This window comes from Micrasema longulum, unplaced genomic scaffold, assembly GCF_059751315.1.
Source record: "Micrasema longulum isolate JH-2025_06_02 unplaced genomic scaffold, ASM5975131v1 h1tg002204l, whole genome shotgun sequence".
In the NCBI taxonomy this organism is placed as follows: Eukaryota; Metazoa; Arthropoda; class Insecta; order Trichoptera; family Brachycentridae; genus Micrasema; species Micrasema longulum.
The window spans coordinates 23,668-37,898 of NW_028279367.1; the positions used below are offsets into that span (position 1 = coordinate 23,668).

Consider the following 14,231-nt stretch of genomic DNA (forward strand, 5'->3'; position numbering starts at 1 on the left):
AAACATTTGGACATGCTCAAAACATTGTTAAATAAAACATAATCTAATAAATATTGATACTTACTTAAATAGCTGGTTTCCATTTAGAATACAACACGCTTCTTTAAAATCGTAAAAATTACCAAAATAAGCTGAATATTTTTTAAGCACAAAATGATTTTTAAGGCTATATCGTGGGTACACAGGCAAAAAGCTTCAACTCTCAAATCCCCGTTTTGAGAAATCAAGCATTTGAGTTTTTTTTCCAATTTTACTCTTTTGTTTCTTATTTAAATATAGTAAGATGTTAATTGCTCATTTAAGAACATGTTTTTAATTTTTCCGTTTCTTAATTTTATATAAAGTAAATATTAAGGTATTTAAATCTTTAAGTCCGAATAAAATACCGGGTATACGACTTAACCTCAAATTTATTTTTAAAACTACAGATATATGAAATTGAATATGACTTAGTGTATTTCGCCAGTTTGTAGGGCGTTAAAAACTTTACAAAACTGCACCATTAAGTCAAATCCGCATATTTTCGAGTTAACGTTTTTTGCCAGTATACCTACGATATCTTAATGTACATATTTGTTTCGAAATAATTAAAATTAAAATCAAATATCTTGAAAATAATTGCAGGTCTGAGATAAAAGCTGTGTTGTGTCTTTGTATGACTAAGACATTTGTAATTACTAACATTATCATTCTGTTATTAGTTTATTGACAGTTATCACTTTAAACCATGTATTAACTTCACGTCAAACGGCCATAATCTCAGAACTGCAATTTTGAGATAACTTACTAAGTTTCATTAGTTTAGCACATACTACTTACTTAATATTTTATTTTTCTTATTAATATAAAAGTGCTTTTTGATTATACCCGAAACGTTTAACTATTGTTATGAATAAAATGGCGTCTTATATCGCTAATTTATTTTAGTAATGTGTAATTTTGTAATTCAACCACGCTCCGATTCTCTCTGGTCACGTGCCGGTCAGGAATTCATATTTCGCCTCTGTCAAATTAATAAACTTAATATAGCAGTCATCACGAGCGGAATTCCGCCATTTTATCATCATGAAATATCGTGGATCTAATGAAGTAGGATAGCTCGGAGATGCGACCACTCCTGGACTGCGGAGACTGGCGATCAAAGTCAGCGTTACAAAACTTGTCCTAGATACATGGATGTTATATCACCACCCGTCCTTGCGATAAATCAGAAACGCAGATGTTTGTAATGGAGGACCGATTTAACTAGGCGAAATATCTACAAAATTTAAATTTTTAAGGATAAGGTTTTTTCATGTTAAAAATAAAACTATTACGATTTTAAATAAAATAAAAATTACATTTTATAGAAATACAAAAGCCTTACACATGTACTAAAAATCAACAATATAGAATCAGTAAAATTATTTATAAAAATGTTCTAAATTCACGAATTTTCACAAAATATAAATATCTACATATTTTTTATTTATTGATTTATGTTGGGAATTAAATAAGTTTACTTTTGCATGAAATCATTTTAAACTAAATTCATTTAAATTTTTTTGTAAAATTATATGTCTACTGACATATCTAAGTACCTATGTAAATATACACATTTAGGTATTAACCTCCGACATATTTTTTACATACATAATAGCACAAATAAAGTGATTACAAAATTTATTTAAAATAATATCATTGTATTATTATACAGTAGGCCAGAAGTTTCTTCACATTTTTTTTCTTGGCCAAAATCATGTTGTTTGTGGATTTTTTTTCGATTTTAAAAAACTTAACACTCCACAAAAATATGTAGATATTTCGCTTTGTGAAAACTCTATGTAGTGTAGTTATTTCGTTTTGTAAAAAATCACGATATTTGAACAGCTACAACTTCGCATATATATCGTTTTGTTAAAGTTTTATTTCACCAATCGATAAAGCTCACATGGAAGAACGCATTTTAATAAAAAAACGCGTTTGGTTTTTTTTGTAGAAATTTTACTTTGTGAAAACAGTCCTCAATTGCTCGTTACTCATGTTAAATATGTACTTAATTAGCAAATTTCTAATCAATTAAGATTAGGCAATTTTACGTTATTCTAAGGAATATAATAAATTTAAGAATTTTGACTAAATTTAAGTTGTTTAAAATATTTTCTCGTTTATTTATCTGTTAACCATTTGTATATTTATATTTCACTATTTAAAAATTATTGAATTCAAGTTATGAATGAGGAATTATGACTAAACTATGAAATGCGAGTCGGTGAACAAGATAAAGATTTTTAAATAAATATTTTCAACTAGATATCAAGCAGATGATAGTACTCGTATTAAAATGTTTTTATGTTGGTACCGAGGTTTTGTAACACGTGTGGCCGAAGAATGTTAAGTTAAATTATTCCGAAAAATTTCAACACAGCTCAAAAGGAAGCATTGATATCATAAAAAAATAAAAATACTGTCTTGCTGATATGCAATAATGCCTTGTGTTTAAAACGAATTATCATTTTTCTATCCTGGACCCCGATTACAGTGGGAAGTTAACATTTATCTTCAATATTAACATATAACAAAAGAGATGAAGAACATTTTCGAGAAGGTAATACAGAAGTCTAGGCATCTACGGGGCTTATGACCTCTGTTAAAAAATAATAATCTGCTGACAAGCCGGTCTCGCGATATAACTTTTTTTTTTTTTTTAATATTTTATTTTGTTTGCTTTTAATTTTTGATGCATAAAAAAAGATAAACGCCAATAAATTGTTTGAGACTAAAATACCTACATTTTCACGACTCGACTACTAACTAGGAAAACTCTTTGAGGCATTCAACGGCATCTTGTAAGGCAAGCAAGCAAACACAGTTGAATAGAGCAATGATTTAATTATGCTTTGGTACATTTTGTCACAAAAAGTATAATAGTGAACAAATAAAAGCCTCATTACCTCACTTTTTATTGCACTACCTAAGTGATTCTGTTCATTTTATAATTAATTTGTTTACTATCTAGAAACTTATTCTTCTGAACGTATAAAAACAAGGAATTTTTCTCTATGCCAAATCGATTTGTTAAAGTTTGAAAGTTGTTTTGTTAGCCGGTGCAAACTATTAAGTATTCATTCACTTTCGGCACTTTCCCTGCTGATATTTGCGGACTAACACGTATATAGCTCTCGTCAGTAAATATACGTAGATGGACTAATGACTATGACATTTTTTTCTACAGTAGCTCGATTTTACTAGAGCCGTTTCTTCCGATTCCGATGTACGCCTTCAGTAAGCGGTAATTACGTACACATTTATATTTTGATACCGCAGATGGAACCTACTGTTAGCTTAAAATTAATAATGGCATTCTACGTATTAAAGGTATGTTAAAATTGACATGACTCGGCGTGTAAAATTGAAAGTGATAAAACCGTTCCAGAAATTCGCTTTCTATATTCTTAACGAATATCGCACTATATGAATAACATACGAGTACCTATCGCGTAATTCGATACAAAAAAAAGCAATTACAAATGTGGTTCTGAGTCTTTCGAAGCTATCGGACACGCTGTTAATTTTTGTTGGTATACCAACGCAGTGCCCTATACACCATCATGCGGAAGGGGATATGACAATTATTCAAATCGTTTATTTTAAAATGTATTTTTAATAATAAATGTACGTTTATACATACGCATAGGATATCGGTTCCACTGTGTTATTATCCATCGCCATTCTTTAGGTAGCCTTTATATCTCTTATCAAATTATAAAAACATGAACACTGATTCAATGAACACGATCAGTATGACTCTAGATTATGTTAAAATTCTAACATTTCAGTTAAAGTCAATCTAAAGTAAACACATTATGCTAGCCAATCACGATTTGATCATGCATACACTTTCGAATTTATTTATATTTCAGCTAATATAACTCGCTTAAATTGATATAAAAAAAATCTTTTTTATCGAAGATAGTCTCTGGGAAATTATTTGACCCTTAATTCGCATTTGACCCCAAAACAAAGTAAAAATTTGTAACCTAACCACAAATGGTTTTGTCAATTTTCGTCACACTCCGTGGATTCTATTATAATGATAAATAAATTCTATTATGGATAATGTATTATAATATAACAATAATTCCAGAATGCTTCCTCAAAAATATATTTGTTTTGTGGGGGATGGTAAAAAGTAAAATGCCAATCACAAAATATGTTAATTATTACTCTTTTTAGATGTATTATACAGACTCATGTGTAATTTTAGTATATTAATCAATCACTTTATTAATTATCACCGTTTTGCTCCACTCGGTCACGACTCACGACTTCAATAATTGATTCACGCATCCAGTACGTGATACAAACTACAACATTGTCGCGTGATTCTGGTCAATCATTTTAACAACACAATTATTAAAATATTTTATAAAGATTGGTGTGATTCTACGTGTATCTAATCATTTAATTTGCTAAGAAAAATACATTTATCATCACTGTACTTGGAATTGTAGTGAGATTTCTCTGGTCTTACTAAGAGTCAATTCCTAGAAAACGTCATAATACCAGTTTTGGCTCAGTTGAGATTGCTGTAGTTTGCGCCATCTCTGTATGGTATTGAAAATTAACATTTCTCTTCGTGTAGATTCATATAACGTACGTACCTACGTATTGTTTTTTTAAAAAAATTCAATAACATCAATATAATTTACCTAAGCAAATTTGTCTGTACTTTATATTCCCCAGAAGTTTTTAGCAGGACAGGCAAATGACATATTATTAAAGACGTATTTAAAATTAGTCAAAGAACACGAATTTATTACTTATGCACAAAATAGTCTTACATAATATACAGGGTGTTCAATAAACCCTGTCACATCCGAAACCACAATGATCAGTTTGAGCAAGAAGACATATTGGCATATTAAAATATTTTTTTTTGAACGAATAAAATTTAAAAAAAAAAAAAAGATTGCTTACTTCTGCAGGGGAGAAACGAGGAGGGGAGGGGGGGAGTCTGATACTGCGCCGCGATCCCCTCACTTCTCCCCTGCAGAAGTAAGCAACCATTTGTTTTTTTAAATATTTTATTTTTGAAAATTTTCTTTGTTCTAAATATTTTTTCAAATATGCTAATATGTCTTCTTGCCCAAACTGATCATTGTGGTTTTGGATGTGACAGAATTTAAAGAACATCTGTATAAATTAAAAATAATGTTTTCAAAATTGTATTGAGTTCTTCGTATTTGTGCTTATAATATGGAAAATCGGACGATTTTAATGAAAACTTTATATTTTTAATTTATTTGTTCATGGTAAAATTTCAGAAATCTTCCTTAATAACTTTCCATTGAAAAATTATTTGTTCAATAATTCCATTGCAACAAAAAATATAAAACATTAAGTCCTACTTAATTGCTTTATTGCAATAGGTGCATAAAACTAAGATATTATTTGTATAATATACCTATCTTTACTCTATAATATATATTTTTTTTAAACTAATTTCTATCTAATAATATACATTATTGCATACTGTCGAAATTACGTACAAAATAGAAAATGATAAAATTAAAAGCAAAATTATCGAAATAAAATATAAAATAACATGCAAAACTCAAAAGAGAAAAGCACGTTCCAATGTGCACGTTGTGCATTTTGTTATATTATATTTGTTACGTTATTTGAATAGTTGCAAATAAATATAATCCTAAAGCTGTGACTTTTCCTTAATTTAAACATGGTGCATTATCCGTCACCAGTCACCATAACTCGTTGAGTGTCCGTATATTGTGTCACTACAAATTTTAAGCAAATATTTCACACGCCTCGTTCAGGTTTTGAAGTGAATTCTATGAACCGGTTCGTATTGACACCTAGACTTGTAGGTATATAAAAAGAACATGGTTAATTCGTATAAAAGTATTCAAGCTAATTCATCGATATTAAAAATGTGCATATGATTTTTTATTTTCTATCATAATTATTTATAACGATGGATTTTTCTGCACACTAATTATTTTTTATGTGTGCCTAAAATACATATTTTATGTATGTTTCAATATGAATATTAAGTCCATAAATATTAGGTAATTTAAAATTTATATTAACTACCGCTTTTTTCGGACCATAAGACGCACTTTTTTTACCCTGAAAATTCAACCAAAAATTGGGGTGCGTCTTATAGTCCGATGCGTCTTATCGTCCGCAAAATACCGTAACTAAAGAAAATATAAAAAAATAGTTATACAACGAAATACGAGTATACAATATATTTACCATACAGTAATATAAGACTAGAAACAAAACAGTTGAAAGAAAAAGAAACAACAGGCATTTGGGATCCAGGTTTAATATGGGCGAACGGATTTATTGAATAAGGTCATTCATTATTTCATTTATTAAAAAAGTTATTTAATTTACCCCTAAAACAATTCAAATTCTGATTTTCGCTAACCAGTCTGATTATTCTAGGTAGTTTTTTCTGGAGACCATAATTAGCATTAAGTGTTGTCACAATATAAAACACGCACTATCCTGGATTCAAACAAAAGATATGAGCTCTTTTCTTCTATGATATATTTTGTTGCCCTTCAATAATAAGGAATATTTTTATGTTTTTTTAAATATTTTTTTATATTCCTTTTTTATTTACTATAAAAAAATACCATCTAATCTTTTACAGAATATTTTATTTTCTCTTTCTTATGTTACACAAAAATATTATAACTGTCCATTATTTATTATAGGAGCAAAAATTCATTAACATTTTCTTGTATACCCACGAACAGGCCATGCCTTTGTGGGATTTAAAAAAAAACTATTTTTACTATTAATATGTATTTCATTGCTATATAATTATGCTTTATTTTTTTAATACTCTGTTTTACCTCATGTATATTGTAAAAAACAAAAAAAAATTAAAAAATTAGAAAATATACGTATATATATATATTTTCTTATTATATATATATATATATATATAATTATATATATATATATATAATTCCAGGAGCTCTAATTACATTGTCATGAAGTATTATGTGAATTCTAGTCGCAAGCATACAAACAATGCCTGTTACTCATAGGTAAATAAATGTTTTTTTTTTTTATCGACGCATCGATTTAAGTTGAGATATTTAATTTTTGATTTATTTATTCACACAAAGATACATATTACAAGATAAATAATAACAATGTTTTGAGTGTGTCCAAATGCTTGCAGACTGGCTGGATTTTCTCCCTAAGGAGTTATTTATATTTAATTTTTATTTATTCCCTTCTCAAAAATGTTTTCCCTCTCTGTTGCAACAAATTTCAATATAATTAATAACGTATGAGGCCAAGAGCCCTGTGTTGAGTTGGGATACAACGAGGAACTTCAGCCCTACGGGAAATTGGATGCAATTTTTTTTTCTTACGCGCCGTAAAAATTAGAGCATTCAATTGTACCGCAAAGTTTCTTGAAAATGTACAAAAAAAAACGAACTACTTTGTTGAACGACGACACTAGTTCATATGAATCAGCCGATGATAGGAGAGTTGTGAAAGATTTGCGGTTAGCTTACCATCAACGGACCAATCGGCAGAACTGACCGAGAAGAAACGGAAGAGAACTTGAGACGTCACAGGCGGAGTAACTACTAACTAACCATCACGCCATTTCCCCAGAGGGGTAGGCAGAGAGGATAGAACGCCACACCACTCTGTCCTGGCACACTTCCTTTGCTTCCTTCACATTCATACATCTTCTCATGCACGCACGTCGATTATTCCGACTTTTCACATGACCACTTTCAAGAATTTGTTGTACTTGATCATGCCATGTCTTTCTCGGCCTGCCTCGACTTCTACAACCAGACACATTCGCATCATAAATCTTTTTAGCCGTTCTTTCATCATTCATTCGCTCCACATGACCGAACCATCGCAAAAGACCTTTCTTAATTTTGTCGATAATGCTTAACTCAGCCTTGCATTCTGCTCTAATTTCGACATTAGGGCACCTATCATCAGGCGGAGTAATTTCAGAAATATAATAAAAAAATATAGCGCCGATATATAAAAGTTAAAAAAAAAAAGCTTTTGGCTTAGTTTAATAGTCCATTAACAAATATATATATTTAAAATAAAAACACTAAACTTATTCATTGAAAGTAGAAGCATGCATATTGTTAAAGAATACCCGAAATAAAAATTATTACACAAAAGTTTATTTTAATAAACATCTGGACGGCGGAGGGCGGAATACAAACTCTGTTGGCTTTTGTATAAGTCACTGCACAACTCTGCTCCGGAATATCTAAGGGAACTTTGAAATAACAACTTCAAAAAGTTCAAATTAAATTTATATATTTATAAAATCACTTTGAAAAGTGCCTTCGAGGTATTACATTACGAAAATGGCGCTATATAAGTTATCCAGAATCATAATAACACGAGTAATAGTATATAAATCTATGCAATGTCTCGCAGCAGTCTCCTGCAATGGTCTCTTCCATGTATTGTTTTTTATCAAATTTATAAATTAAACCCAAACAAGTATATTGTTTGCGATGTGAGTGACAACACAGCCAACAGCCACACAAGATGACGTCCATTGCGTCTTGCTATCATGTTTATTTATTTTGGTAAAATATATCTAGGCATGTACATTTTTACATAAAACAGACTTTACTGTATGGTTTATATTCATTAAAAACATTGTGAGTGTTACCCTCGTTATTGCCTATTAAATAACATACAGAACGTCTACTCAATCTACACGTCTTGACAATAATTCGTATCCGAATATTTACAAGGTATACAGACTTTAAAAAAATAAAACATACCACGTTTCACGATGAATTTTTCTGGGTGGCTATCGTAGGTTTGATATCAACCCTGATAATGGACACTATCAACCCTATAATGCGATCTGAAAAAAAGTGCGAATGACACACGGCATAATAACCCAGAAAAACTATTTGTGCTTCTGAACAGCCTTAATAATTAAACTAAGAAATTTTATTCCCACGTTTTTTTGTGATTTCCACTTCTTGACTAATTTAAAATCTGAGATCTGTAAATGTGATTTTAGTCATTTTCATTTACAATGACGATCCTCGACTTTGAATTTAATAATCTTGACGCGATTAGTTGTATTTCAAGGCGAACCTGTTAACTTTATCGCGAATGTTTATTATCAACTTACGACATAATCTTCACCTCTGGAACTCTGGCAGGCTGTGACGTGTGTAGGTTGCTGGGTTAAGTGACACTTCTTCTTTTCAAAAAGCGACACTTCTTATTTACGCCTATACGAATATGTGTTTTCTAATATATAGAAAAACGATAGTTGTATTTTGAATTAGAATAACTTTTACGCCCTCAAATTAATACCAACCTCGTTTTCAATTATAAACCAACAGCCCGACTGAAGAGGCAAGTTGTCTCTTATTTTAAAAGGAATGAACCGTAAGAACATGTGGTAAAGTGAAAATCGAACCTAGGACCTCTTATTCGGAATCCGCAACAGTACCTCGGGTTCACAGCAAGATTTGAGATAATATACACATTTTGAATGTTTGTAATTTTTTAATGTTCACACGTAATTCGTATCAAGTGCCAAGGGAAGGAATAAAATAAACAATCCTTACATATTTTTTATAAAAATCTGTTTTTGTTTGTCTTGGTTTCCAAACGCAATGTAAGGTACGTAATTACCTCAATATTTTATCCAAATCTGTATATAGACCCATAGTATGAAGCCAGTAATAGAAAATGCACACTTTCCAAATGTTATCACGCAGAGAAAGCGGTAACTATTCCATAAACCACGGTTGACTGGCCATAATTTTTACACTAAGGATTTTCAGCGATCAAAACACTCACACACTGAATGATTTTAAATACATGTATGTTCACTCTGTACCTAATGATTACAAAATTAGTTGACTGCTGCGTAATAATAATTAATAACAAATTGTTAGGCGCTTCTCGTATAATTAATAAATATTTAGATTAAGCACATAATACGTTAAATTTAAAATTATCACATTTTAAACGGTAACCCTCAACCACGATAATCTCATAAATGCATTTTTTATTTTTTAAATTTGATTTTAAATATATTAGAAATTCGTTGATTTCGTGTAGAAATGTTCATTTTTCTTTCGTAAAATTTGACTCGACGCTTCTTAGTTGAGTTTCATATATTTGATAACCTTTATTTTTAAGTATTTTCGGTGGTACCGAAATTTTTCACTTTGAGTAAAGCGCACGTGATTTCAAACAGTTTCTCCTGCTCCTTTTCCTTTCTCGAGTACTCTGAATCGGATCCCTTTCTGCAGTTGCTGACATACCTTCCCCCGTCATCTTCCAATCTCGGAGATAAACACGTGTAGAGGATGGAAATGGCTCCTTCTTCGGGTTTCTTGAAGAAGATGTTCATGAACCACTGGGAGTATTTTTTGACAGTCGTCCCTTGAAATAAATCCGTGTCCACAACGCCCGGGTGGACTGAGTAACAGTGCACATTATCTCCCCTCGCCTGTAACAGTCTGTCCATATGCCTGGCGGACATTATCTGTAATTCAGAATGTGTAATAGAATGTGTGTCATAAAGGCATTATGGAATTTCAGAACAATGGGACCTATGAATTATTTGAAATATAGTCGGATGTTTTACGTCAATGAAAAATAATCATGGATTGAATCATAATATTATGTATATCGGCGTTTACATTGTGGAATGACGTGATCAAATGATTTAAAATAATCCGTTTGTTGACTTTATTTTAGAATTTAATACACAACACTTCTCGTTTTCAGTAATCCCATTATCGGTTTTCAATATATTTATAATTTACACTTGAGGATGGACAGCGAATATACGAAACAGGAAAGTAGTATAAATATTGTAGATTTATTTTGAACATTAAGGAGAAACCTGTAATTGGATGGATGTGTTTGATGTGTTGGTTTACTTATTAATCTAAAACATTTAAGTTTGTAAGTGAAAATTCTTGATGGAAGTTCATTGTAATTTATTTAATCCACAAATTTGGAATATCCAGTGGCCGGTTTCATCGCTTTCGCGACATCTTCGAGACTGGTATCTTTATTAAAGAGTTGAATGTATTTATACAAAACAATTTTGTATAAATACATTTAACTCTTTAATAAAGATACCAGTCTCTAAGATGTCGCGAAAGCGATGAAACCGGTCACTGGATATTCCAAATTTGTGGATTAAAGTATCACTCGTGTTTTATTTATATAATAAATTACTTATTAATCGTCTAAAATAAGATCGGATTGGACTAAAAATAATGTCTATTTACTATTTACCCAGTATTATTTACGTTGCAGTGGTTTTAAATCAACACCATAAGCTTATTTCAGTAGTAAATATTTTTAATTAGTGGTTTATCAACTTCATCATCATACCCCCTGTCTACATCGAATGGTTCATAGGGGAGTACATTTAATGCAACGTATATCGATAATTTGTTACATGAAGGTCAGGTGATCAGCCTAGGTTCTAGTCTAGAAACATGAAATATTGCAGTGTAGAAAACCACCTTTTCAATTAATATTTTATGTCGACCTTCCCAGGAATTGAGCACAGGACCAAATACATGGTAACCGAACGCGCTAACCCCTACATTTAATAAACTTACGGAATTGTATTTGTTTACCTGCGCTAGTTTCGACTGGCCGTAAGCTGCCGAGGACATGTATCCATGTTTCATGTTGATGTCTTCGAAGAATATTTCCGTTGATTTATGCGCGCAAGATGACACATTGACAACCCTCGCGCATGTCTTCAGCTCCTCTCCAGCGGCCTTCAGGCTGGGCAGCAGCAGGTGCGTCAGCAAGAAATGTCCCAAGTAGTTGGTAGCCAACTGGCTCTCGAACCCGTCTTCCGTCACCCTGTAGTCTCCGAACATGATACCGGCGTTGTTTACCAGCACGTTTACTCTCGGATACTCCTCGGTCACAATCTTAGCGAACTTCTCCACGGAGTTAACAGACGACACGTCCAATTTGTGCACATGAACGCTTCCGCTCAGTCCTTCGTTTTTAAAATCTTCTCCCATCTTCTTTCCGGCCTCTACGTTTCTGACCCCGAGCACTACCTTCATCCCCCTCTGGACCAACTCCTTCACGACGTGGTACCCGATTCCTCTCGCCCCTCCCGTGACCACGGCTATCCGCCCCGTCACATCCGGGATGTCTTCCAACTTGTTGCGCTTCTTCATGGCTATATCGTCTATCATGGCCCACAATCCTATATCCTGGATCTTGTAGTCGTACTTCCATTCTTGGAGTTTGCGCGCGATTTGTTTTTTGCGCGTGGCCATCGCGTATATCAGACCCGCGACGACAGTAAACGAACAGACGGCTAATATCATTTTCCGGTTTATCTATAAATACTCGTTTTGGGCAACGGGCGACTCCGCCGAGCGCCTGATACGGAATAAGAAGAGACGACTGAGGTCTGACGACAGTGCTCGGTAAAGAACTTTCCCGCGCTCGGTAACGCCTCTTCGCTGCACTTTCTCCCGCTCCGGGCGCGCTGTCCACTAACCAACTATCCGTGACAGTGCGGCAAGGTCGCTCTACCTGTAATTCAGTACTTAAACAGCGCCGGTACGCTCACCCTTGACTGCGGTCAGAGACAGAAATTATCTGCGAAAAGTAATTTATTATCAATGGCGTAATACAAAACAAACTTTAACATACCTACATACTTATTCAGTAATAAATGTTCAAAATCGTATCGTTCAATTAATATGTTCGCTGGTTTCATTTTAAGTTCATAGATTAACTTTTCTATTACGAGTAGATACTAGATACGTAACTATTCAAACAGTAGTGCCATTGTGGACACATTTACGTAAATGTATTGTAGGTACATAAAATTACGTGTTAAATTTTTTAAACGCTCGATAAAATCTCTTACACACAAATAACATTATAATGTCGTGATGGTAGTATATAATCTCATACTTCTTTTCTTCTCATAGTTTTTCCTTTAATTTTGCCACACGAATATTTACGTTTATGTCTCTTCCAACTTCCGCCGTTCAACACAGATTACGTACTACGTACAAGTACAAACCCAAACACAATTCAGAAGACTACTATCTCAAAATATCGTGACTTCGTTTCTATTGTTATCTGCAACATGAGCGGAAAACATTTCCATCGTTTCGAAGATAATAAGAATTAGTCGGCGTTTGTGTTGGAGTTGGGTGATCGGTGTCGGTGGTCAGTTAGTATTAGTAGTTAGTAGTCGGTAGTGTGCGGTGTTAGTGTGCCGTGATAATTAGCATTATTCGTTTTCTTATGTAATTTTCTATCTGAAACAATATGCTACTCAGCGAGGTACCATTCGCCCTAGAGGCATCGAGGTAATTTATTTTTTTGTCTTCTAACAATAATTTTAATAACATGTGTTTGTACAATATGAATTATTTTAATTAAGTGATAATAATTAAGCCGCGTTGTGCGCTAATTTATTATTTCATTAGTCTAAATATCTATTTATAATTCTACTAGCGGTTTTGGTTTCAATTCCATAGATTTGTAAATGTAAATAGTGAGAATGTGCCTCAAAATAGCTAGCTGTAAAATATTATGTAAACAGCAATCAGAATCTAAAATCACCAATCAATCTCCCTTTGACAGCCGTTATATGTATTATAGAAATAATTTAATTTAATGGTTTTGCATTTCATGTAAATATTATTGAGTGATTAAATTAATTGTTTTCTTTTGTGTATTTTGAAGATTGTTTTAACATTGAGGTGAAGCATAATATTATATGTTGTTATTTATATTTATAAACCTGTACTTTATTTGATCATATAAATATGTCAACTTGTCAGCCGGTTTTCAATAAATAGACCGGTTTTTTTAAATTATTTTAATAATATCTAAATACCTCATCTGCCCCCACCCACATACCTGCTTTTATGATTATCTGGGTTAATTAAATTAAAACGTTTTTTTTTTTATCAAATTTATTTTTGCTACTAAATAAATATATAATAATATCGACCATGAAAAGGGTAAGTGGGTGATGCGTCACTATAGCCGAAAATGAGATATGTATATACCACTTTTCTTAGAATTTTAAGCTGTGTCGTATGACCATGGATATCAGATGTAAATTTTGACGTTGATATCAGAAACCCTCTTTTACGACGTTCATAAAATTAGCTGTTATACCCTTTGAGTAATAATACGCCACCGGCTAATAG

General features: G+C 32.1%; 2 protein-coding genes across 3 annotated transcripts in view; one reads left to right on the forward strand and one right to left on the reverse strand.

The window, feature by feature from the left end:
* Window positions 1–14,231, forward strand: part of LOC148272736 (TBC1 domain family member 12-like) — a 44,662-nt gene that overhangs the window by 14,918 nt on the left and 15,513 nt on the right. Inside the window, exon 1 of one of the 2 annotated variants that reach the window (XM_088239630.1) lies at window positions 13,213–13,379. The exons of the other annotated variant lie outside the window; for it this stretch is intronic. Within the exon in view, the coding sequence (XP_088095756.1) occupies window positions 13,339–13,379 (41 nt within the window). The 5' untranslated portion in view covers window positions 13,213–13,338. Of the gene's footprint in view, window positions 1–13,212; window positions 13,380–14,231 lie in introns of those variants that run through there. 2 annotated transcript variants of the gene reach the window in all.
* On the reverse strand, window positions 9,536–13,070 carry LOC148272737 (polyprenol dehydrogenase-like). The gene is made up of 3 exons (XM_088239635.1): window positions 12,976–13,070; window positions 11,661–12,654; window positions 9,536–10,546 (listed from the first exon to the last, which is right to left on the reverse strand). The coding sequence occupies exons 2-3, from the start codon at window positions 12,375–12,377 to the stop codon at window positions 10,193–10,195; spliced, it is 1,071 nt and encodes a 356-aa protein (XP_088095761.1). The 5' UTR covers window positions 12,378–12,654; window positions 12,976–13,070; the 3' UTR covers window positions 9,536–10,192.